General features: G+C 37.6%; 4 protein-coding genes and 1 long non-coding RNA gene across 7 annotated transcripts; 2 read left to right on the top strand and 3 right to left on the bottom strand.

Moving 5' to 3' along the window:
- Positions 1 to 2,433: 2,433 nt before the first annotated feature.
- Positions 2,434 to 5,211, top strand: LOC112174645 (glycerol-3-phosphate acyltransferase RAM2). 2 transcript variants are annotated; one of them, XM_040509477.1, is made up of 3 exons: positions 2,512 to 2,545; positions 2,636 to 3,060; positions 4,087 to 5,211. In XM_040509477.1, exons 1-3 carry the CDS (start codon positions 2,524 to 2,526, stop codon positions 4,984 to 4,986), a joined length of 1,347 nt encoding a protein of 448 aa, XP_040365411.1. In that variant the 5' UTR covers positions 2,512 to 2,523; the 3' UTR covers positions 4,987 to 5,211. The 2 variants fall into 2 exon arrangements, with proteins under 2 accessions (XP_024168211.1, XP_040365411.1); XM_024312443.2 differs by having other exon boundaries at positions 2,434 to 3,060.
- A 434-nt stretch (positions 5,212 to 5,645) lies between these two features.
- Positions 5,646 to 6,879, bottom strand: LOC112174646 (organ-specific protein S2). 2 transcript variants are annotated; one of them, XM_040509515.1, is made up of 3 exons: positions 6,732 to 6,879; positions 6,141 to 6,423; positions 5,646 to 6,101 (listed from the first exon to the last, which is right to left on the bottom strand). In XM_040509515.1, the coding sequence occupies exons 1-3, from the start codon at positions 6,774 to 6,776 to the stop codon at positions 5,890 to 5,892; spliced, it is 540 nt and encodes a 179-aa protein (XP_040365449.1). In that variant the 5' UTR covers positions 6,777 to 6,879; the 3' UTR covers positions 5,646 to 5,889. The 2 variants fall into 2 exon arrangements, with proteins under 2 accessions (XP_040365449.1, XP_024168212.1); XM_024312444.2 differs by having other exon boundaries at positions 5,646 to 6,423.
- A 3,234-nt stretch (positions 6,880 to 10,113) lies between these two features.
- On the bottom strand, positions 10,114 to 10,892 carry LOC121050244. The gene is made up of 2 exons (XR_005802456.1): positions 10,716 to 10,892; positions 10,114 to 10,621 (listed from the first exon to the last, which is right to left on the bottom strand). It is a non-coding gene; the product is annotated as an uncharacterized LOC121050244 (long non-coding RNA).
- A 6,896-nt stretch (positions 10,893 to 17,788) lies between these two features.
- Positions 17,789 to 19,027, top strand: LOC112168799 (BURP domain protein USPL1). The gene is made up of 2 exons (XM_024305719.2): positions 17,789 to 17,953; positions 18,164 to 19,027. Exons 1-2 carry the CDS (start codon positions 17,861 to 17,863, stop codon positions 18,971 to 18,973), a joined length of 903 nt encoding a protein of 300 aa, XP_024161487.1. The 5' UTR covers positions 17,789 to 17,860; the 3' UTR covers positions 18,974 to 19,027.
- Positions 19,028 to 20,838: 1,811 nt separating this feature from the next.
- On the bottom strand, positions 20,839 to 21,612 carry LOC112172844 (organ-specific protein P4). The gene is made up of 2 exons (XM_024310340.2): positions 21,493 to 21,612; positions 20,839 to 21,374 (listed from the first exon to the last, which is right to left on the bottom strand). Exons 1-2 carry the CDS (start codon positions 21,538 to 21,540, stop codon positions 21,084 to 21,086), a joined length of 339 nt encoding a protein of 112 aa, XP_024166108.1. The 5' UTR covers positions 21,541 to 21,612; the 3' UTR covers positions 20,839 to 21,083.
- Positions 21,613 to 25,457: the final 3,845 nt, after the last annotated feature.

The raw sequence follows: 25,457 nt of genomic DNA, 5'->3' as shown, positions 1-25,457 counted from the left end.
ATTTTGTGGATGATATTTTAGCAAGTGTTATGTAATTGAAATATTCCATTAAAATAAAGTAGGCTCTGCTAAATTTTTAAGAATAATTTTTCTTGCCAGCAGAATAATGTAAATTTAACCCACCTCAATTCTATTTCTTGGTTCCGTCCCTGCTTACGTAGCCTCTTCCATCTAATTAACCTCGATCTTTTGCACAAACCATACATTCAAACGAATGGAACTACAAAAAGATATTTCCTGCCTTTTTTTGGATTTAAACATAAGCGGAAATGTGGGACGTGTTTGTCAGTTACTCAGTTTGTGTAAGTATGGTCAATGAATATTTTATATTAGAGAAAAAATTTCAAACAGTACCCAAACTTAGGCCGACTCCTAACTTCAGTACCCCACTATGCAAAACTATCACTTTGTTACCCCAAGTTTGATGTCCGACCCAAGAACGGTACACACCGTTCATGACGGCGTTAAGAGCCCAGTCACGTGGCATATTTTGAGGGGTAATTTGGTCCCATCATTGCTTAAACTACTCCCCAGCACTTGATCACTTGCTTTGATTTGTCAGTCCATCTTCAATTCCAACCAAAACCCAGTTCAACAAACATGTCAATCATCCCAATCAACGAGCGATGAAGCAGTGACTTTGATCCCTGGGCTCTCAACCATATAACACAAGCCATATTCAACAAAAAATCAACAACTTACACAGATAAGCAATATGAGGCTCCTTGCTTTTGATCAAATTCGCAACCCGAAGAAAGCTTTGGATTTTTTAGGCCAAAGTGGCGGGCAATCTCTAGCTTTCAATTGGCTCGAGAACATGATTGTGATCACTCCTATTGCCCATAGTGAGATACCTTGTAATGGGTCTTTTTTCCTCTGTTCCACCATCATAGATGGGCTCTGCAATCACAATCTCAGACATTGGTAGTGTGAGCTCAAAGAGAAGAATGATGGGACTGTGAACAAGGGAAAATGTGAGTTGGGTTTTCGGTGGAGCTAATCTTCAAGGAGAGGATTTTACCGAATCATGGTGGGTTTTTGGTGCCGGTTGCTTGTTTCAGTTGACGATTTTGGCTCAGGAGTGTACTAGGCTGGTGAAGCTTGAGCTTTCTGGGTGTAAGGCAAGCAGAGAAGACAACCTGAGTTTTGGAAAATTACCGTAAGCAGAAGCAGAGAAGACATCGATTATAGGGACCTCAACAGTGCCGTCGGAAGGGTTTTGGTCAAGGGGTTTTGAGTCCGAGGATGATGATGAGACTATCTCCATCTCAGAAGAAACCATTTCACCACATAAAGATCCGGGTTTGGGGATCCGGGTAGGGTAATTTTCAACTTATGTGGTAATGATAATGCCCCTATGTTGGAGGATTTGAGTTTCTGTGATCATATGATGGATGGTGGGTAGTTGACTAACTTTGTATTGTGAGAATTTGAAGACTCTGAGGTTTCAATCTATAGCTTTCGTATGGTGGGTGGTTCTCCTACACTTTCAAATCATATTCTCTATTCTCATATTATGAAATGGACACCTGCACCAAATCTCTTCTTCCCTCAAGCATCGTCGGAACCAGTTTGGGAAAGAAAGGCAGTAGATTTTTCAGAAAAAGTAGAGACTTGAAGTTTTTGATTGATGCTCCTTGATCTTATGCACAGATGATTCGTGTCAAAGCTGCTATTAATCTTCAAGTTTCTAAATGTTTCTCTGATTGTTGTGTAGAATTTTCCTAATTTTCAAGGTTAGGGAAACAACAAAGGCTCAAATCGAATAAAGCACTCAAATCTATATTCCAATCACAACCTAACAAAACCCAAATGAAGAAGAAAGGATCTGCAAATATAAGGGAAGAAGAAGAGGAGGGGATCTGGAAATGATAAGGTATGGGTAACAAAATGACCCAAATACCCCTCCAAATTTAGCATGTGGATTGTTAGTTAACACCGTCATGGACGGCGTGTATGAATGTTGGGTTGGGCATCAAACTTGGGGTATCAAAGTGATAGTTTTACATAGTCAGGTACTGAAGTTAGGAGTCGGCCTAAATTCGGGTACTGTTTGAAAAATTTTCTCTTTATATTAACTCGGTAAAGAAAGTTGCGCGCACTTAGCTGCTTGGTTTGAAAACCAAACTACTCGATCTACTTGTACTATATATCATGAGCATATTCAATTAAACAATAAATGGGCGATGAAAACAAACCTGACCAAATTTCGCAGACCTTGATGCTCCATCTATTCCCTTCTACTCTAAAAACAAGGGTAATTAACCTACCCTCGAATATAACAATATCTAACCAAATTTTCCTTCGTCTCTTTTTGAACATGCCCTCGCATTAATTAGATGTTCCTTTAGAGAAACCATCTCTTTCTGTTCCTATATATACTTGGCATGTATTGGCTTCTGTTTCAAAAAGTTAACCAGTTCTAAGTACTAATCCAATCAAGCCACAATGGTTAGAACCACCTTTCCAACCATCGACAAATGCTCATCGAACGGGCGAGAAAACCACACGGTGGTTGCGGACATGGACGGGACCTTGCTAAGAGGTCGCATCTCTTTTCCTTACTTTGCTCTCATTGCTTTTGAGGTCGGGGGGATTTTAAGGCTCCTATTCTTGCTCTTGGTCTCCCCATTAGCTGGACTCCTCTATTACTTCGTATCTGAATCGGCTGGAATCCAAGTTCAGATCTTCGCAACATTTGCCGGTGTGAGGGTGTCTGAGATCGAGCTGGTGGCGCGTGCCGTGCTGCCTAAGTTTTACTCGAGTGACATTCACCCCGAGTCGTGGCGCGTGCTTTCTGCCTGCGAGAAGCGGTGTATTCTTACTGCCAACCCTAGGATTATGGTGGAAGCGTTTTGTAAGGATTTCCTTGGATTTGATACCGTTTTGGGAACTGAAATTGCAACCTACAAAGGTAAAGCCACTGGCTTTGTTTCTCCACCTGGTGTGCTTGTAGCAGAGAAGAAGGCTGATGCTCTTAAGAAGGCTTTTGGAGATGTACAGCCAGAGATTGGGCTTGGCGATAGGCACACTGATATTCCTTTCATGGCACTTTGCAAGGTTCGTCTTGTTATTGTCTATACTATTATTAAGATAATCCATTTTGTCAGTCAAAATGAGTGTGAAATAAAATAATTATTCTTAAATTATAGTTTAATTTAAAATAATATTTAATATATGAGAGATATTATGGTAAATAATAAAATATAAATGAAAATAAAACTTCCCAATCTCATCCCACATTCTATATATATAACTTCCCAATTCTTAATGTAACTTCCTTTTTTTTTTTTTCCTTCAAAGAATAAAATAAAAATAAAAATAGAACTGTTTATGCATGTGTCAATGAAGACTAGTATTAAACTTATATTGAGGCAATTATATAGCACATACCATAACTTGAACCATTTGGATAAAAATTAACCTATTATACACATCACGGACGGTAGAGTGAATATAAACATTTGTTAACATGTATGTGGTTAGTGCTAAATTTTTAGGTCCGATTATGTGTTATAGGGTAAAAAAAAAAAAATTTGCTTGAGCATGATTTAGTATTCTGGTTTTGAGTAAATTTAAGAGAAAATGTTACAAACAGTACCCGAATTAAGACTTATTCTTAACTTCAGTACCCGACTATGCAAAACTATCACTTTGGTACCCCAAGTTTGAAGTCCGACCCAAGAATGGTACACGCCGTCCATCACAACGTTAACTAGCTAAACACGTGGCATATTTTGAGGGCCCTCATGGTTTGTCACGTAGTAAAGACTTAACGGTGTGATGGATGGCGTGTACCATTCTTGGGTCGAGCTTCAAACTTGGGATACCAAAGTGATATTTTTGCATAGTTGGGTACTGAAGTTAGGAGTCGGCCTTAATTCGGGTACTGTTTGAAATATTTTCTCTAAATTTAATAATCCAAAAATTAAAGTCTAAATCTTAAGCAATTAATGACAAGCCAAATGAAATGATGAGAGAATCTTTAGCTGTCATGCAGTTACAACTTACAAACCAAAGTTTGTGTCTTTTAACATTAAAATAACTACTAGTCATCATCCTAATAAGATTAAACATGAAATTCAGGAGGGTTATATGGTTCCGCCCAACCCTAAAGTAGAAGCAGTGACCGGAGATAAGCTCCCTAAGCCCATAGTCTTCCACGACGGCCGCCTAGTCCAAAAGCCAACACCTCTAATGGCCCTCCTCACCATCCTCTGGCTCCCCATCGGCTTCTTCCTTGCCTGCCTTCGAATCGCCGTTGGCTTCCTCCTCCCCATGCCAGTCGTCTACTACGCCTTCTGGGCCCTCGGTGTTCGTGTCACCGTTAAGGGCAGCCCACCCCCTCCAGCCAAAAAATCCATAGGCCAGTCTGGCGTCCTCTTCATCTGCTCCCACCGCACCCTCCTCGACCCCTTTTTCCTCTCCATCGCCCTCGGTCGCCCCATCCCCACCGTCACCTACTCCGTCTCTCGCCTCACAGAGTTCCTCTCCCCCATCAAGACCGTCCGCCTCAACCGCGACCGCGCCAAAGACGCTGCCATGATCAAGAAGCTACTAGAAGAAGGTGACCTTGCAATCTGCCCCGAGGGGACCACCTGCAGGGAGCCATTTCTGCTGAGGTTCTCAGCGGTTTATGCTGAGCTAACCGATGAGCTCGTTCCGGTGGCGATGGTGAACAAGATGAGCATGTTCCACGGCACGACGGCGCGTGGGTGGAAGGGGATGGACCCTTTTTACTTCTTCATGAACCCTCGCCCAGAATACGAGGTTACATTTTTAAACAAGCTGCTGGCGGAGTTGACTTGCGGGGCGGGCAAGTCGAGCCATGAGGTGGCGAATTATATACAGAGGGCTATAGCGGCCAGCCTTTCATATGATATCACCAGTTTTACGAGGAAAGACAAGTATAGGGCTTTGGCTGGGAACGATGGCTCTGTGGTTGAGAAACCTGTGCTGCAACCCAACAAAGTCATGGGGTGCTAATTTTGATTCATTTCCTTTCGGTTTTTCTAGCTTTTATGTAAGATGCTCAATAGTATATATTGCACTGTGCTCATGTCCTTAAAAAAGACATTAGCCAAGACACCAATTGTCTCTGGTTGATGATTATATTTTCGTTTAGTCAGAACGTATAGAAATAAGTGCCAGGAAAAAAAATTTCTCTTATGGTGGTTATTTTTCTCTTATTTGAGGTATCAAATTCAAATGCAGCAGCATATACAGTCCATATAGTCCAAAAGAAATTTGATTGAAGTGAAGTAACTATAAAGTTTTCAATTGCCATATCAGCTTTTCTTACACTATTTGGTGTACATCGGAGAAGGTATTCAATGCAATCAGTTCACTTAAATAGTTAAATGTTAAATAAATAAATAAATAGAAGTTATGAAAGTTGTGAGAAATTTTCAAGCTCTACTTCTATTAGTTCTAAAAGCACTCATGTTACTGTTTTGAACTTGAGCATCTTTTTCGTTTTATACGGATCAATTATAGCAATTCACAATAACCAGAGACGTACTATTCACGAATTGCATTAAGGGATGAAACAACTTATTTAACTTCTTACAGGATTGCATCATATGTACATATCCTGAACCTTAGAGTTACTCAACTTGAAATATCAAACAATCAAACCACATATATCTTACAATCATAATCATAAAAACTAATTTTACTATTCACGAATTGCATTCAGGGATGAAACAACTTATTTAACTTCTTACAGATTGCATCATACGTACATATCCTGAACCTTAGAGTTACTCAACTTGAAATATCAAACAATCAAACCACATATATCTTACAATCATAATCATAAAAACTTATTTAAAAACAGCACCATAATTGCACCAGTATTTCATCACCCTCTCATTTTCCTCAGTCAATTTACACAGAAACATTTGGCCGACCTACTTCAAATGCATGCCTTTTGGCTTTGACTTCAAATGGCAGCTTATCTTTAGGACCATTATCCTTAGGGTGCATGTTACCTATGGCCTTAGACTCTAGCTCGTCTTTAAGAGTTCTGGACTCTGTTACTTCACTGTCACCATGGTAAATTGTGACATCAGGTCTCGGTTCAAACTCGACAATGTCACCATGGTAAATTGTGACATCAGGTCTCGGTTCAAAGTCACCATGGTAAATTGTGACATCAGGTCTCGGTTCAAACTCGACAATGTCACCATGGTAAATTGTGACATCAGGTCTCGGTTCAAACTCGACAATCTCAAATTCAGTGTTAGGTTTCCCATTTTCATTGCAGTTGGCTTTCTCAGTCTTATCTTCAGATAGATCAGCATTGTGAAGCTCAAACTGTTCTTTTACGAGCTTCCGTAAGTCTCCTGGCGTGGGTTGCTTTTTAATGGAATTTTTCATGTAGCCTCCTGCACCTATTCTCGATTCTACAGTTGTAGTGAACTGCTCCACAATATAGGAAAAGTTAACAAGATCAAACCCAAATCTTAGAGAGATTATATTACTTTTAAACCCTAGTGTTTTGAATTTAAGTAAATTTTCTTTTCATCAACAGTTTAGGTTAACAGCATAACATATCTAACATCCTGTAAACAAATACTTCATGCAAATACAATGTAATTAAGATTTTGGTGTATGAATTCGGTCGTTTTTCCCATCTTTCAAGTTCTTCGCAAGAAATAACAATAAACATCGAGCTGGCAATTATATATTATTTAAGATGGAAAGATGTTAAAGATAGAAATTCTTACCAAAAGAAGTGAGAGCAGAGCTAAGATGGCACAAAGGGAGTTCATAATGGCAATGCTATGAAAGAAGCCTTCCTTCGATGTTGCAATGATACGTAAATTCAGAATATTTATAGATAAACTAGTAGGAGAATAAAAGCCTTCATATAATAAAGTTAAGCTAGCCACGAGAATCATGTTGGGTGTGCCAATGAATTAAATTATATGCACCTTTTGATAAGAAAACAAATGATTAATAGAATAGGGTAATCTCAACCATGCAATGAGTATGCATGGGTTATTATACTACAAGCAGTGTCAAACTTATTTACACAAAATCAAATCACCCCACACACATATTATCGAAACATCCAATTTCTTAATGGTACGTGAGACAAACATTATCTTATAAACTCCAACGATCTAAAACATGTTTTGAATCTAATTAAAAGAAATTATCTTATGCAGCATTCCAAAATATCTGTTATGTCTACATACCCACCACTAACAACCAAGATGTTTTGTAAGTTAATTTTGACGAGAAAATGTAATCGATGAATTAAACATAAATATATGAAGATATTGAAATATCGACTTCTTTTTTACTTTATTTCTCCATCATTAAAATTGATATTCTTGCCAAACAAAAAAAAAACAAGAACCTTTCCAAGCCAATTAAAATTGGGTTTTCTTCACTTTTGTATATGGTTTTCGCTAATAAAGCATCAAATTTCTAGACTGTCTAATCTCCAAAGTATTTGTTGCATTGCCCAAAACAATCGAGTTTTTCTGTTCAGTATGGGTTGTCATTGTCTGTTTGTCAATAATTTGTAAATGGGAGATCTGCTCCAATCTTGAAGGATGGTGATTTTTTGTTTCCATGCAATAAATGGTGATAAAGATGTCACCCTCTGATATACTATTTAAGGTAAGAGTTGTGGCCCAGTGATGTGGATGATTGTTTGTGACTTATTTCGATCAAATGCAAATTAATTTGCAATTAGAATTAAAGGATTATTATCATAGTTAGTACTAATCCATCTTATCATCAATAATATCTGAACTTCAAATTGGATCAGAATCAATACCTGATTTTGGGCGTCCTTGTCACACTTGGTTCAACGGTTGCATGGCAAAGGTAATAGTTTGTGATTAGGGACAAGTTGCATGCACCGATTTTTTCTTTTTCTTTTTCTTTTTCCAAACATGGTTTAGTATCCAAGCCAGTGGGTGATGTCTTCCTAGATGAATTTGGACCCTAGTATTTTGCTGACGTAGATATGGCCACTGTCGTAACCCAATGCAGTCGGGGTTGCTAAGGTTAAAAGTTGGATTTGGTGGAATGGCTCTTGCCTGGTTTGTGTATACCCATACCCGCTCATTCTTCACTATCCGTCTTTTAATATTTATAAATCAGGTCGACCAGATTCATTAATCAACCGTCTTTTAATATTTGTTATTTAATATTAAAACAACCGTGTTTTAATATTTATGAATCATGGTCCCTCTTTGATGCGATGTTGCAGCGATAATGGCTTGGGTTGGTGTTTTGTCGGTAGGGTGACTGTTGGTAAGAGTAGACTAGCAAATACTTTTGAGGCATGTTTTGATGTTAGGATCCTGCTCAGCTAGCCTTGGATCCACGTTTAGAATCTGAATGAACTCCAGATCATGGATCAAGGTATGGATTTGTTGCTTTACTTGAGTTTTGGGTTTAGGGTTTGTGCGTTCCCAAACTCGCTTGTTCTTCACCAACTGTTGTTTGTGATTTGATGAACATTGGAATAGGTTTTGGTTAGGGTTTAGGAACCCTAAACCAAAATCTAAATAGTTGATGGAAGATTGCTCTGTGTTTGACTTAGTATTTTGAATGATTGGTCATGTTAACGAACACATTGATGGAAGATTGCTCTGTGTTTGACAAGTAACCCTCATTACAAACAAAATGAGCTCACTTATTCTAAACAAGCGGCAAGCAGGAGAAGCTCGTAAACTAATGAATGTTACATGCCTAGTGAGTGGACTAGTGAGTTCGCCTAGAGACCTCAATTGGTGTACACAAATACTAGTAAATTGCAAAGAGCCTCCCATGAATGTAAGATCCAAAGGGTCACGAAATGCAGTAGGCCAAAAACAATCCCAAGCCACCAGTCCACTGCCTTGAACCTGCAATTGAATAGCCCACCACCTTTGAACTAAGGCCCAACGACCCAAGCCCCAACTTCTCCTCCTTGTCCTTGAATATGGTCGAAGACTACTCTCCCGGTGATGGAGACACCACCAAATTCGGCATAGCAGAGATGCAGATGGCTAATACCTGAGTCCCAAACCCAGATCTTCCACAGGTCTCGGGATTGCACCGCTTCAAGCCCATCAATTGGGCTTAGATTTGGCCCCAACACTTGGCCACTACCGTCACCGACGTCCACTGCAGCCCCGACCATGGTAAACATCAAGGCCGGGACCTTCCAGGGCACAACGACGTCACCGATAGGAGATGGCCAACCGATCTGCCGCCAAACCTCGCCATCACCATCGATCATAGAAGCAAGGCCCCCGTCGAAGGTCAGCCAATCCCGATGGTGAAAACATGCCTTCCACATATCGAACCCCTAAGAAAAGGAGATCAGAAGTATCAAAAGAGCAAGCATCCTAATTGCCGTCAAGCACCAAGTAAATCGTATCCATGGTAGATTGATGGGAAACACTAGTAGGGGGAGGGCGGCCAGAGCAGCATAGGGTTTCTCTTCTATCCCAAGTGTGATATTGTGTGTTCCACTAAGTCTGGGTAAAGGATTTTTATCTAGAAGTAGGAGGAGAAATTGAAGGAGAAGAAAAGCAGGAATTAGGATTTAGAACATAGCTGGATAATTGTATCTTGATCGGGGCTGGTCCTGAGATTGTAGAGGCCTAAGGCGAAGATATACATTTTTTTTTTCCTTATCAAGTTATTTTTTATTTAATTTAATAATTATAAAATTATGACAGCGAAAAGAAACATATAGTATTTATGTTCTATAATTACTTCAAAGACAAGCGACTCGAGAACATGTCTGTACTATAAAAAAAAAAAAAAACTAATTCAAAAATATATAAAAAAAACTTAAGAAAACAGATGTAAAAATATCTTTAGTGGGATTTGAACTCATGCTGAAGGACCCCTCAAAGGCAGCTTTGCCACTGCTCTAACTTGTAACACTAGTGATTTAGGCACAGAGTTTATATATATATTAATAATATTTACTGAAAGTCAGAGCTCTGAGGTCCCCGGAAGCCGGTGGCCTGAGACGGTTGCCTCAGTGGGCAGCCCTCAGGGTCGGCTTTGATCTTGATATTGTAGTTTTTGGTTGATGAAGGCGAACATAGTTACGAGCATCAACATTCATTTTGAGCAAAAACTCCAAGAAAAAAAAAATTAGCTTATATATATATATGGCGTGATCAACTCCGTTAGAGTAGATGAAAGATTATGATTTAATGAAATTCACTTAAATTTATTAGGGCTGGGCACGGGCCGGGACGGGCCGGGATCTTGGTAATCCCGATCCCGGGCCCGGAATTATTTTTCGGGACGGGACGGGACGGTTAATGCTATTTTGAGAAGTGATCCCGACGGGCCCGAACCCGAACAGGACCGGGTTGGGACCGGGTCGGGACCGGGTCGGGACCGGGACATCCCGAAAAAAAAAATGCATCGGAGTTTGGATTTGTTCGTGTTGTGAGCCGCCTGTAGAAAACTTGAAGTTTGGATTTGAGCAACTTTGAATTCCCAGTTCGGATTGAATTCTTCCTTTCAGAGTAGCCATCCTAGGCTTCTCACCATGAACAAGTATCACGTGCTTGGGAGAAAGAAACTTCACCAGATCCATAATCCCTTTGGCATCTGTATGAGGACTGAAAGTCAATTGATGAATCTGGAAATGCAAACAAATCACCTCATGAATAAATTCCAATTAACTCGACAAAAAAGATATGAATTATGCTAAGGAGTAAGTGAAGAAGATAAACCTGGCATCGCACATCAATTTGGGTGTCCTTGTCCAGATCAATTTTGGTCGGTGTACCAGACATTAATTTATCAGAGAGATGTGAAAACGGACGAGGAGAGAGAGGGAGAAGAAAGAAAAGAAACTGGGGAGGGAGGGCCAGAGAGAGGTGAAGACGGGGGGAAGAGAGAGGGAGAAGAAAGAAAAGAAGGGGGACAAGAAAGAAAGGAGGAATAAACTAATAAAAGGTGAGAGAGAGATGGAGACAATACCAAGACAAAAGAAAACAGGAGCAAAGATAATATAAATTATACATATTATATATATATATATATAAAAATCGGTACGGGACGGGCTCAAACGGGACATAGAAAATGAGAACCGAAACCGATCCCGTTTTCACGGGACGGGCCCAAATAGTAAATTTTAAATTTTGATCCCGTCCCGTTTCGGTGGATTTCGGGACGGTTTCGGGACGGGACCGGAATTTCGGTTTTGGGTGCCCACCCCTAAAATTTATACCTAATAATTTTAGAGGAGACGGATCGCTTCATATAATAAAGTTAAGCTAGCCACAAGAATCATGTTGGGTGTGCCAATGAGAAAACAAAAGATGAATAGAATAAGGTAATCATTTTTTGATAAGAAAACAAATGATGAATAGAATAAGGTAATCCCAACCAGACAATCACAATGCATGGGTTATTATTAATAACAACTCACAAGTGATAATGCTTGCCAATCCGACGTACTGACAAACTTATCACAAGTGATTGACAAGTATTCACACTTATTATTTTATGAAGGGAAGCATTATTGTGCATGTTAATTGCTTGAAAGCGTTGTGATTTATGAAATTCATACTCACAAGTCGATAATTCAATATTTTAACATATTTGCATTCTGATAATTAAGAATTATAACTTGTCAATCGTTTGGTGTTGTGATTATATAAAATTCACACTCACCAGTGGATCGACATCCATTACTTATTTAATAGCATTATCACTTATTATTAAATAAGTGATAATGCTTGTCAATGTCACGTACTGTCAATCACGTGCAGTAAGTGACTTATTATTAAAACAAGAAGTGTCAAACTTATTTACACAAAATCAAATCACCTAACACATGTTATTGAAACATCCAATTTCTTAATTGTACCTTATATTGACAAGCATTATCTTATAAACTCCAACAATTCAAATCCAACAATTCAAAATGTGTTTTGAATCGAAAAGATATTATCTGATACACTCCAGCAATCCAATATGTCCACTATGTCTACATACCCATCACTAACACTAGGATGCTTCACGGCTAATTTTGACAAGAAAGTATAATTGATGAATTAAACCTAATAAATATTTTAAAATATTTAAGTATCGACTTCTCTTTTACTCCATTTCTCCATCATTAAAATCGAAATTCCTGCAAAAAGAACAAGTACCTCTCCGATCCAATTACATTAAAGTTTTGTACATCAAAACAATTGGGGTTTTCTTCACTTCTGTGTATAGTTTTTGCTAATAATGCATCAAAATTCTAGACCGACTAGTCTCCAAAGTATTTGTTGAATTGTCCAAAACAATTGAGTCCTTCTATTCAATATGTATGTTTCACGTGGGTTGTCATTGTCTGGTTGTCAAGATCGAATTGTGAATGGGAGATCTGCTCCAATCCTGAAGGATAATAATTTTTGGTTTTTATGCAAATAATGCAATAAAGATGTCCCCCAATGGTATTATTAATTTTCATAAGATAAAAGTTGTGGCCCTATGTTGTGGACGATTGTCTGTGACTCATTGCGTTCAAATGCAATTAATTTGCAATTAGAATAAGCCTTTTGCATGTGGGGTTGAACTCCTTTGTAATCATTGCTACTTCTTGCATGAAAGAAGCTAGCTATTTTACTGTTCTTGCTGGTTCTATTTTCCCAGTGACCAGCGGGCAATTGTAGTATCTATTTTTAACGTCATAAACTATGGTGGCCGGGTTCCTAGTGTAATTTATCTCTTTACAAGAAAATTGCTGCATGTATCATGTTTAAAGAACATGCATATATATATAATATTGAGATAAGCTATGATACATACGAATATCTCATACACTCATTTTATATTTATTTAAATAAAAAATTATAATTATTTGAATCAAAATTACAACATTGAGAATAAAAGTTACCATATTTATTTACACTATTTACATATAGTTAAACAAAAATTACAGCATTGACAACGAATTTATTCAAAACCTTGTAACAATGTCGTAAGAGGTGTAATTACCATTATTAGAACTAAGATAACACAAAATAGGACTCAACATTACCATTCTGACAACAAATTTGTTGTCACATTTGTAAATGTGTGTATGAGATACTGGTATGTACTATAGAATTTTCCATATAATATCTTCATTTGGTACGCAAAATATATAGTTGCAACTAAAAATCAATAGGAAATCCATCAATTTAATTTAGGATTTGAATTAATATAAAAAAGGAACACTAGGATATTCATTCAAACAAAAGATTAATGAAGAAATAGTATGGGTTTCTCAGGCAAACAATTAGCGCTCTGAGATCTTTCTCAATTTTCTTTGCTTTCTTGCCTCCCAGGTAGGGGTGACAATTTGGTCTCCCATCCTTGGACTTGTTCTATCAGATCGGTCATGCCTCTGGTCTATAAGGAAGTGGTGTCGACGGGCTTACTTAGCGTTGTTCTCATTTATCTGTTGGCATTTTTAGTTGGCGGATTACTCTAGATTCTAAGCGCTAGCTGCTCATTTTTGCCTTCTCTCTATGGCTTATTTATGCTCATGGTTGATTTCCACGTCGAATTTGGTTCTCTAGGTCACTCTCCTCTAAGTGATCGCTTGTGAATTCTGAGTGACGGATTTGGTGATGACTTGTAACTTGTAAGGAGGCTCACTTAATTTTGAAAAATTTTCTTTTTAGTATTGTAACATTTTTAGTCGTGCCCATAGACAGGCGCGTTTGTAAGCATAATATTATGTATAGGGAGTGTACTTTCTTGGCCATTTCACATGGTGAGATTTTTTGTGACGCTGCCAATTTATAAAAACGTGTCATTTCTTCTCAAAATAAAATCCTTGATTTTTTTTTTTTGAGGTAAATATAATGATTTCATTAATAGCAAAACATAGGCCAAAATGACACAGATACATAGTTTCCACTAGGGGTAATAGGTGTCATTACACTTAAAACATTTCCGCTCCTTTATTTAGGAGCCTATCAGAACAAGAAATCCTAACTAGGAATGATAGCAAAAAAAAGTTTCTGAAGCCAATGCGCTCAATTGCGGTGCATCAAGAAACTCTTCCTCGTTGGATGTAGAATACCAACATTCTGTAGGCCAGACAGTTAAGAGAAAATAGTGTAATTAGACAAAAGCTAAAAACATAGAGTTGGGCTAACATATCTAGATCCAAGAAGATCTAGAGCATCTCCAACAGTGATACTTATATTCCTAGCTAAAAGTGAAATATAACTAGTTAGCTATTGAGTTATGCTCCAGCAGAATATCTAAATCATATGCTAAATTTAGGTTTTAGTTAAATTCTCTCTCATTTCTAGCTAAATATAGCTATAGAATTTAACAAAAGTTAAATTTAACTTTTGTTTAAGTATTCTGCTGGAGTAGAATTTTAACCTAAAATTAGCTAAATATTAAATTTATTTTGAAATAAGTAGTCTTTTGGAGATGCCCTAAATGAAGGCCCACTTAAAAGGCCCAGCAGGCCGGGCTTGGCTCCAGCCCAGCATCTATCTCCAACCCTGAACCCCGTGCGTAGTGCCAGCAAAACTTCGCTTGACGCCGCTCCACTGTGATCGCCGCCACGGACCAAACCCGTCGCAATCTGACACACAGCAGAGCATGCCGCCTCCACCGGCTTCACACCGAAGCCGCCTCAATCCAGCACCCTGCCAACCCACGCTACAGCGGATCTTGACACACAAAACCCTACAAACGCCGTCAGTCGAAGAAGCCCAAACCGAGATTCCACCGAACCTGCAACGCAAAGCCACTATAATCTGAGATGCAACACCAAAGATCAAAATCGAAAAAACTAGCCTACCAAACAACCCTCGAGCGACCCCCGCACAAGAGTTCTTCGATCGCATAATGCAATCCCCGTCCTGCAGAGGCGTCGGCGAGGCCCAAAGGCCAACCGAAAGCCACCACCGGACGAAAAAAGTGAACGTTCAAAAAGCCGTCGTCAACTCTCCTTAGGGTTTTGGGATACTGGAAGAAACCAAGTTTGTAACTAATAATCTTTTCATTAGCCTATAAAATCCTTGATATTAAATGTGAGGATAAGTGAGACTAGGTTAGTACTACCCTTAATTGTAAAACGATATCACTAAATAAACATCACATATTCACTAATGCAACACAATACACTCTAGGACCGAGAATAACTTAAGGGGAGTGAAACTCACACTCCCTATTTTACAATCCACGCACACTCCATGTTTTCTGTTTTAGTATCTCAACATCGCATTTTTGCGATCTACAATAGAAAAAGACAAAACTTAAGATACTAAAAAAAAAAAAAACATAGAGTGTGGATTGTAAAATGAGGAGTGTGAATTTTAACCCCCTTAACTTAAACATAGAACTCAAAGTATGATGCTCCCAGCTAAGGCTGGGCATGGGCCAGGACGGGCCAGTTATTGATTGATACTAAGTCCGATACTGAAAATATTTTTTGAGACGGGCCGGGATGAGACTTCGATTTTTCAAAGTTGGTACAGATGATATTGAAATCAATTGGGATCGGGTCGGGCCCAAGCCCATTTCGGGAACCCAGACTTTTTTTTTTTTGATCACCTTGACCTCTCTCTTAACCATCTGAAGGCCAATCTTCCACTCTTCAACAATTCACCTATTGTTAGAAAATTGATCAAAAGCCAAAGGGGAAGTAAGCATTGGAACACCAGAAAACACAGATTCCAGATTTGAGTTCCACGCGCAATGAGTCCAAAAACCACCAACAGAGAATGACGTCATAACACCTTCAATTGATCACACCATGGCACCACTAACCCCATATCACCACACCTCTCTTTCAACCTAGCACTTTCTCCCCTAGCAACCCATAAGAACAGAATCCCACTCTTTGAAGCCTAGCAGCAAATTCATCCATTTGTGTGCTCGAATGATTTGAATGGAAGAACTGAACTGAAGATGAAGTATGAACTAGGCTGGAAGTGAAATCAATATTGATTTGGGAAAATTGGAAAGAAATTGGAGATCGGGGATTAAGATGAAGAACAAAAGAAGAATGGAGAATGGAGAATGGAGAGTGGAGAGTGGAGAAGAGATCAAAAGGATTGGGGATTGAGTTAGCCGTTTAGGTTAAAAATGTTTAGTGATCAGGTGCGGTCATTCCTCTGTGTTCCCATAAATTTGACTAAATTACCCAATTAAACTCAACCAAGTAATATAGAAAATGATTAATTTCAATTTACCCTCCAAGTGTCATCATTTCACCCCCTTTACTTTCAATTTTGAATTTTTACCCTCTAAACTTTCCAATTTCAATCAGCCGTGTCCAATTTCTACTATTCCATCCAAATTGGACGTTAAGTTTGACTTTTGAGGGCTAAAATGGTCATTACAACATAAAAAATTTAAAAAATAAAAAAATAATTTTTTTTTCTTCTGTTTTTTAGTTTTTTTTTTCTGTTTCTTCTTTTTTTTTAATATTTTTTTTTTTGTCTTCAACCTATACAGTATACACCACAAGTTATAATAGGTTTATAAAAACAAAAAAAATACTCTAGGTGGTTGAAAGGCTCTCGCTGGACTACGATATTTGTGATATATCTCTGATAAAGTGAAGAATTTTAGGATATATCCCCAATAAAGTGAAGAAATATTTGTAAAAAATAATTTTACACTTTATCTGTAAATAAATATCTGTATATCCCCAATAAAGTGAAGAAATATCTGTGTAAAATCATTTTTGGTCTACGATATTTGTGATATATCTCCAATAAATTGAAGAATTTTATGATATATCCCCAATAAAGTGAAGAAATATCTGTAAAAAATAATTTTACACTTTATCTGTAAATATCTGTATATCCCCAATAAAGTGAAGAAATATCTTTGTAAAATTATTTTTTACAGATAAAGTGTAAAATTATTTTTTACAAATATTTCTTCACTTTATCGGAGATATGTCACAAATATCGTAGACCAGCGAGCGGCGTTCAACTACCTAGAGTATTTTTTTTGTTTTTATAAACCTATTATAACTTGTGGTGTATAGGTTGAAGACAAATAAAAATAAAAAAAGAAACAAATTTTTTTTAAAAAAAATGAAGAAACAAAAGAAAAAAAAACTAAAAAACAGATTTTTTTAAATTTTTTTTTTTGGGTGTTGAAATGACCATTTTAGCCCTCAAAAGTCAAACTTAACGTCCAATTTGGACGGAATAGTAGAAATTGGACACGGCTGATTGAAATTGGAAAGTTTATGAGGTAAAAATTTAAAATTGAAAGTAGAGGGAGTGAAATGATGACACCCCCAAACTTCAAGAGGTTAAACTGAAATTAATCCTATAGAAAATTAGAGATTTAATTTATTTAATCAAACGGGATGGGATGGGCCCTAACGGTATTGGTTGGGCTGAAATTGGTACCGGGCTCGTTTTCTTGGAACGGGCTCAAACAGTAAACTTTCAATTTTAATCTTGGCCCGTATTGACGAATTTGAGGACAGTTTGAAGATGGTAGCAGAACTTCAGTTTTGGATGCCCAGCATCGCGTCAACCATCCATAGAAAATGAGCTAAAAGAGCCCATCTCCCCTCTATCAGGGAAGGTATCGGTTAAAAAAAATCACAAAACTCATAAAACTGATCGTTGAAAAAAAAAAAAAAACTGATCGTTGAAGGAAAAAAAAAAAAAAAGAAACAAAAAAATGTAACAGTGGATGGTCCAATAGGCCCAACACCAGCAAGCCGAAGAAACATAAGCCTCAGTAAATATGTCAAAGTATGGCTGCTCAGTGGTTGTTTTGTAAATAAGTTTAGTCTATTGGTTTAGAGTTTAGCTTTGCCCAGGGAAGGATAATCTTTTCTATATATCTCTGGCTGGTCAAATAGCAGGACTTCATATCTTTGTGCTCTCTGAAAATGGAATTGAGTTCTTTTAAGGGAAGAATCATGGGTTCAAGTCTTGCTTTCTGGTGCCCCTTACTTCATCTTCTTCTACTAGTGCTGGTTATGGTAAACCAAAAACTATACTTTCTAATTCTCTCTTCGTAGTTATATCCTTGGATTGACAAGATTGATGATCTTGCTAGTTCTAATTGTTAGAGAAAAGGAAAGGTCATAAGTTGAGCTGAAGTTTTAATTTTTCAAGTGTTTCACTGTCTTCTTTTCTCATAGATTTATATAGTTTCTAACAATTCCAGCATATGCTAAACTATCATGCAGTGTGCTCAAGGAATTGCAGGCAGGAAGCTGACTGAGGAACAGCTGGAAACAACACACAAATTGATGAAACCTATGGATCAAAAAATTCAAGCTCATCATTCATCATCCCACATGGATCACATGGACCCTTCACATATGATTTTCTTCACCATCAAGGACTTGAAAGTTGGGAAAACAATGCCAGTCTATTTCCCAAAAAGAGACCCTTCAAAATCTCCTCGCTTATTACCAAGATCTCAAGCTGATTCAATTCCTTTCTCATCAAAACAACTCCCCCACCTCCTTGAGTTCTTCTCTTTCTCCAAAGATTCTCACCAAGCCAAAGCCATGGAAGACACTATTGGGCAATGTGAGATTGAACCCATCAAAGGAGAAACCAAGTTCTGTCCCACTTCCTTAGAATCCATGCTGGATTTCACTCGTAGTATGTTGGGACCAAACACCCGTTTCACTGCTGTAGCCACTGCCCATCTCACAAATTCAACTACCCTGTTCCAGAATTATACCATTTTGAAAGAGCCTAAAGAGATCTTTGCTCCAAAGATGGTGGCATGTCACAGTATGCCTTACCCTTATGCAGTTTTCTATTGCCATAGCCAACAAAGTGTGAACAAGGTGTACAAAGTTGAATTAGGGGGTGAAGATGGAGATAGAGTTGACGCTGTTGCTGTCTGCCACTTGGATACTTCTGATTGGAGCCCTGATCATGCATCGTTCAGTGTGCTCAGGATCAAGCCTGGGACTTCTCCTGTGTGCCATTTCTTTCCTGCTGATAATCTTGTATGGGTTCCAACATCAACCTCAGTGTAAGAAAATAATGCAGAATATAAAGTATATATGACTATAACTTATATAGTCAAAACATGTGTGGTGAACTTGTTAAATATTTTGATTCTTCAATAGACATATATACTAACACCAGATTGATAGAGATATAACAAATTTAATATAAATAAATTAAGTCTGCTTACAAGAGACCATCTCTTACAAAGGAAGCATAAATTACAAAACACGATTTAACTCACATTTGCATATGTAACTCCTGCTGTAAAGATTATCTATATACTTCTTGAACTAGGTCAATAAATCTAGTCTTCTCTTGGTGAGCAAAATGACAATCATAAAATAGAAAATGATTTTAATCAATTGTCAAACTACTTGAAGGGCTCTGTGACATTGCAAGTGCATATATGCATCATATATTTTGAGTCAACTGGACATTGAAAAGGAGCAATTGCTTTTGTTGACATATAATAAAAAGGAGACGGCACTAAAATCTTTGCAGCTCTCACCCACCTTAGACTTTGGTTTGGTGTTTGGCCAAAGACTAATTTGTTTGCTCTAGTGAGTGAAAGGTGGCAAGAAGAAGCCAATTTTAGGAAAGTTGTTGATGAAATTTTCAATTCAATATGTAGTTGGGTTGTTCAGTAATTATCACAAACTTTCATATATGAGGCGTTATATGACTCCCTCATTTGTCTTGTCTAGCTTTATCACGTTTTTCCTTACGGAGGGGGTCTTCTGTTTCAAGAGAGATTATTCAGAGCACCGCCGTGTACTTGCACCAACATAAATGAATGGTTAGATTGCATTAAATACACTTTTTGTTTATTAAAAATAAAGTTGATAATAAATATCAAGGGTTGAGATTATTTTATAAGGGTTTGGTCACTTACACCGTCGGTGCATAGAATAATTTCCACTGTTTCAAAACGTAAACTCATTAACAAAACCAAGAAATAAATGCTATTTAATTATGCTTTAAAAAAACTGATTTTGGATGGTTTACGAGAGAAGTGAAGAGCATGTGAGCAAAAGTCATAAGGATTATGAAACTGAAAAAAACTGAAGAGACGTTTTTCCTTACAAAGAGGTCTCACTTCTTCCTCTTCAAAACGTAAACTCAGTAATTAAACCAAGAAACGCCAATTCCTCTTTATGCTTTCAAAAACTGATTTTCGATGGTGTATGAGAGAAGTCAAGAACATGTGAGCAAAAGTCATAAAGATTGAAACTGAAGAAAACTGAAGAGAACACTCATATGAAAGGAGAAGGAAGGAAATAATGCAGCCCAAGGCGTTTTTGTGTTGGAAAGAATAAAAACCGACACACCATGCACTTAGAACACTCAAAATGTACAGAAGAAGCTGAAGTTGAAAATTTAGCAGACTAGGGAATAAGTTGAAGTTCAGTGCAAGGAAATAGTTATTTTAATTGAAGATAAATCTTTGATGCTAAGTGAAACAGGTTTTTTTTTTTTTCCTAAATCAATCCTTAAGTTCTTCACTTCTATATTTCAAATTAAGAAAGTTCTTCCCTATCTTATCTATATTTGAATAAAGTTGTATACTGTGGGAGTTTGAATTAGTCTAAGTTGAGAAATGTAGTAGGAAAAGTGTAATTAAAGATGCATCATATGTACCTTGCTGCTGATGCAGCTGGAATTTCTAAACTTAAAGCAGTCATATAAAGTACAGAAACAATGGTGTCTGCCTTTCAAAACTTGCAAAGTTCCTCATTAATTTAAATCTTGGAATTTCATATTCAAAGTCAGAAAGTCAGTATATGGACATTATACTTCAAATCGTTGGTTGAGATTCATAATCTGACAACATATAACATGAATTTGGCTGATTATATTTCCCAGTGAAAGAAAATGATTATAAACAACGTTAGCCAGAAAAAGAAAATAAATTAAAGCTTATATAAACAGTCAGTTATCGCTTCCTTAAAATAGTCTAAACATAATATCATTGAAACCTGTGGAATTCCAAGCACAACTGCACAACTGATACACCAAAGACGAAAGACGAAAGACGAAAATCCATTAAACACTACTAGCTCTGGTATTTCAAACTTGGTTTAATACAATAGTACTTGAAACAGGATTTTCAATCAAATATTCCTGATCAATACTACTTCAGCCATGATTGACAGTTTGAATATAAGGTTTGGGTTCCATATCATGCTTCATTTCTTCAGGCTCATGATGAGCATGATGGTGATGAGCACTGTGGTATATGATGACATTAGGCCTAATGTCGAAGTCCCTAACAAAACGGTCGTCCTTGTTTGTTGAAGCAGAGAGAGATGGCACATCTTCATCTTGATGGGAGAAGAGTTCTTTAATGGCTTCTGGCATGGGCTGGTCATTCATCACACTCTTCCAGTAGCCTCCCATGTCCTTTCTCCCATCGGTGAGCTCTGAAAACTGTTTACACATAAAAGGTTCGGTGATGAATTTGAGAATTGAATCGAAATTGTAAAACTATGCTGTTAAACATTAGAAACTGAATGAAGCTACGTAGAGCTGTTTGGGAAGTGCTTACCAAGAAAATGGAGAGAACTAGCAGAAAGCAAGAGATGGAATACTTCATGTTTTGGCTAACTTCTACCTCAGCAACTTATTGCCGACTTGAAAGTAATAGTGGGAGCTATGACCCCTCCCTTTATAGGCACCTAGGGAGCTTCTATTAATAGTTTTTATTAGGAGACATAAAAGAGATTTGGTAATACTTGCGACCCTCTTGTGCAAAAAACCTTTAGTAATGTTTGGACTGTTCCATGAGGAGAATCTTGGGGCTCTGAAGCGTAAACAAGCCAAACAGATTTATCTGGTACTGATATTCTGCTGAATTATGGTCGCAAACAATGTTTTGATATTTTGTGATAAAGATTTGTGTTTAGGTTTTGGGCAAATGGGATAGCTCATTAATATAACTAGGAATATCCACAAACTCAATACGTGCGGGAGTAAAAAAAGTCACCTATAGAATCTGATGGTTATTATAAAAAATTTATGCAAGTCTTTTTCTTTATTTTTATTATTTTCCCTTATTTTGTAGTTTATTTGTTTACTCTTTCTAATTAATTTAGTTCCATAGTATGTCAATATATCAGGGATATTTTTGTTTAAAAAAAAAAAAAAAAACTTTGTTTTAAGTGACAACTCTCTTCTCTTAAATATTTTTTTTGATCGAAGGAAGTAAGTGATTGTATTAAAATTCAGCAAGCAGTACAAAATTGACTCACCCCTATGGGGTCGTCAGAAAGAGCCAATTTACAGAGTACAAAGACCTATTCTAAAGAACAAGCTCCAAATACCCCTAGTACAGCCACCTTTTTGAAAGTATATGCACTTTTATTCTAACAAAAACTCAAAGCTCCAAATAACATTAAAAAAAAAAAAGAGCAATCTAGATTTTTGCGACCTATTCTCTCAAAAAAAGATAAACATGTCATATTCTCGTTTGGTTTGGTTTGCGGAAAGGAAATTGGTTTCTTGGCATTTCCCATGAGCATGGGAAACTAGATTTCCCACTAGTTTCCCTTCCAATGTTTGGGAATGTCAGGAAATACTGTATTTTACTTTCCTTTCCAATGTTTGGTTTGTGCATGAATAGGAAAGTAAGCAACATCAAATCACTTCAAAATTCAAAATTTTCTTGGATAAATTGGTAATAATAATTTTTAAAATAATATTTAAAATAGGCAATTAATGAAGGGAAAGTAGAAGAGAAAGTGAATCCCATGGGGTGTGGGAGGATCCACTTTCCCCTTATTTTCCCTTCATGCAGGAAAATTATTCTTTTCCTTGGGCGTGCCAAACACAGGAAAGGATAAAGTTTCCATTCCTAAACTTTCTATTCCGCGAACCAAACGAGGCCTTATAAAAGAGGATTAAAGACCAAAAATAGACTAACAAATAAAAACATAAAATTCTAATGGGTCGAGAACAACCAAGCAAATCCTAACCCATTAAGGCCAAAATAAGCAACCCAACGAGAAGGGTGACATGTCCAACCAATCTCGGTCCAACTAGAAGGCAGACCGGTCCAAGCCAACCCATCATCCACTTCATTCTGCTCCCCTGCAATGCAACTGTAGTCACCGCCGACCAAATTGTTATCGTCGCCATAACACTAGCAGTCCAACACTCATTCCACGATTATCGCCACCAGATCCCAGGCCTCCAACTCTAGCCCAGACAGCAGAGACCTGCAAAGAGAAAGTGGAATTGCTAGTTGTGTAGTGCCAAAACGCAATTCCTCTGAAACTTAATTGAATTCGAAAAATACATATACCAACACGTAAAGCATGAAGAGTAGATTAAATTTCATACCTCATGCACGTCAAACCGTTGTCAGAGTAGCCGGAAAATGCCACGAAACCGTCGGAGTAGTCGAGACTTTTAGCATTTGATTCTCCCTCCTCTCTCCACGTATGACTGAACCACAATAAGCAGCGTATCGGTGACAGCGAGACAAACAAGATGGCATTGGTGTGCCGGCCATAGGTGACCGGAAGGCGAAGTTACGGCCGGATCTCCTTTCCAAATTTTTAGGTCAGAGACTCTAAATTTCTCTCAATTCTTATTAGTCATCCTATATGATCCAAGGCTTATTTATAGTCTCTCCTCAATCAATTCTGGACGACCCTGATGAAGCGGTGATGATTTTGGGCAGCCCAGATTACATCGCACGATTCCCCTTTTTTCCTTATATATTTTACGAAATTTCAAAACTTTAGAAAATCGTAGTAAAAAGCTCTACTGTCCAAAAAATTCTCATGGACTCGTTGGGTTGCATAATTTATTATCGGACCTTTATGTCAAGGTTTCACCTTGGGAAAATTTCAAAAAATATTTCCGAGCATCATAATAATTACATAGATCATAAAATAACTTTCGAACGATCTCACCTTTGCTCGTTAAGTTCTTCAAGGGCTCACATAATTTGTCAACCCAAAAAAAAAAAAAAAACTGAATTTTTTCCTTCACCTAAGATATTTAACGATTTTGTCAGTAGATTTTCTAAAATGTACATTCGTCGTTACTATTTATTTTATCATATATTTCTCGTTTACAATAAATAAATTAATAGAATATTAAATGAACAATGTCCTATCCCAGTGATCTAGATCCAACGGATGAAAAAAAATATTTAAAAAATAATAATAATGAATAGTGTTCATACTCAGTGATTCAACATGTAAACTTGCTCTTAATAGTCGATAATAATTTACGCGTAACAAACACGTATCTTGATAATGGATTAGATTAATTATTTTAAAATACTGTTGACCAAATGGAGATGACAACTTAGCATGAAGGGGAATTAACCGACATACATCACTTTTGAAACAAAGTCCAGATGGGTTCATGGAATATTAATTGTGCTGCATTGGAGTTGGATTTTTGATAAGTACAAGTTGAATGGTTCTAAGAGAGGGAAGAACATGGCATGGTGATCATAATATATAGACAGGTCCGCAAAAGTGATAGCACTCAATTTTATCTTATCTTAATAAGTTATTGAATCATTGTTCAAGGTTCCATTAAAGATTAAAGGTCAGTGCACGCAACTTCTAGTCGACCTAGAATCCCTACATTACTGCAAAGATTTCCTAAATTTTTAATCTGTTGGGTTGTAATTAATTGGGTGACATATCTGGTTCTAGATTTTTTATGAGTCTTAGTTTGGTAGCTGCAAAAGTCATATCTCAAATGCCTTCATAAGAAAAATTTTGTGTATTAGTTACCTAGTAGGTTCTTTTAGTTTATAATTGAATATGCAGGTGTCAATGTGGATCTTTTAGTTGTAATTTTCCTGTTGGTTTAATTTAATATGTATTTCCTTGCCAGTCTAAGACAACCTGAAACCAAGACTCGGATGTACTTATGGCACGTTTACTTACTTGGAATGGAAAATAATCATGAATCGGAGACGAGTGGAATGGGAGAAGAACGGAATCGGTATTGATTTTGGATGAATAATTCCTAAACCCATCTCCCCCCTTCATAATCGAATTCCTGAGTATTCAGGAATCGATTCCTGATAAGGAGGTGGGACCTACATCCATTCCGATTCCTTCATGTGTTAGTAAACGTAGGAATTCTGTTACCCGGAATCATTCCGATTCCTTTATGTGTTACAGGAATGTTTTTACCTCGTAATCATTCTATTTCCTTCCAAGTAAGTAAACGTGCCCTTGCGTCGCACTCCTTTCCACCGACCCAACCCTTCCGGCCTGCACCTCCAATCACCTGCACTGGTTAGAAGCAAGCAATTGACCTGGAACCCGGAGAAAATCCCAACTCTGTCGCTATTCTCAAGCCCTTGCCGCCAAAAAACCTTTGCTGCACAGGTGGCCCAATCACCGACGAAACAGCCAAACTCACTTGCTATCTTCGCCAGCGAAAGCCGCCACCCCAGACACCTCGATCTCGCTCCACGCACCGAAGAGGTGCTTGCTTCGTCCGGTCTAAACCGGTCAAACGCCGCCGATTTGCAAG

Source organism: Rosa chinensis, chromosome 6, assembly GCF_002994745.2.
Source record: "Rosa chinensis cultivar Old Blush chromosome 6, RchiOBHm-V2, whole genome shotgun sequence".
In the NCBI taxonomy this organism is placed as follows: Eukaryota; Viridiplantae; Streptophyta; class Magnoliopsida; order Rosales; family Rosaceae; genus Rosa; species Rosa chinensis.
The sequence above is the reverse complement of the archived record's forward strand: the minus strand, read 5'-3'. Positions and strand labels throughout refer to the sequence as shown.

What these genes read in the sequence shown, in the direction of transcription:
- LOC112174645 (XM_024312443.2), top strand. Translation starts at nt 2,449, where the DNA reads ATGGTTAGAACCACCTTTCCAACCATCGACAAATGCTCATCGAACGGG. An exon ending in CTTTCATGGCACTTTGCAAG is followed by an intron (nt 3,061 to 4,086) that starts GTTCGTCTTGTT and finishes CATGAAATTCAG; the next exon opens with GAGGGTTATATGGTTCCGCC.
- LOC112174646 (XM_024312444.2), bottom strand. Translation starts at nt 6,776, where the DNA reads ATGAACTCCCTTTGTGCCATCTTAGCTCTGCTCTCACTTCTTTTG. An exon ending in CTCTGCTCTCACTTCTTTTG is followed by an intron (nt 6,424 to 6,731) that starts GTAAGAATTTCT and finishes ATTGTGGAGCAG; the next exon opens with TTCACTACAACTGTAGAATC.
- LOC112168799 (XM_024305719.2), top strand. Translation starts at nt 17,861, where the DNA reads ATGGAATTGAGTTCTTTTAAGGGAAGAATCATGGGTTCAAGTCTTGCT. An exon ending in TTCTACTAGTGCTGGTTATG is followed by an intron (nt 17,954 to 18,163) that starts GTAAACCAAAAA and finishes ACTATCATGCAG; the next exon opens with TGTGCTCAAGGAATTGCAGG.
- LOC112172844 (XM_024310340.2), bottom strand. Translation starts at nt 21,540, where the DNA reads ATGAAGTATTCCATCTCTTGCTTTCTGCTAGTTCTCTCCATTTTCTTG. An exon ending in TAGTTCTCTCCATTTTCTTG is followed by an intron (nt 21,375 to 21,492) that starts GTAAGCACTTCC and finishes ATGTGTAAACAG; the next exon opens with TTTTCAGAGCTCACCGATGG.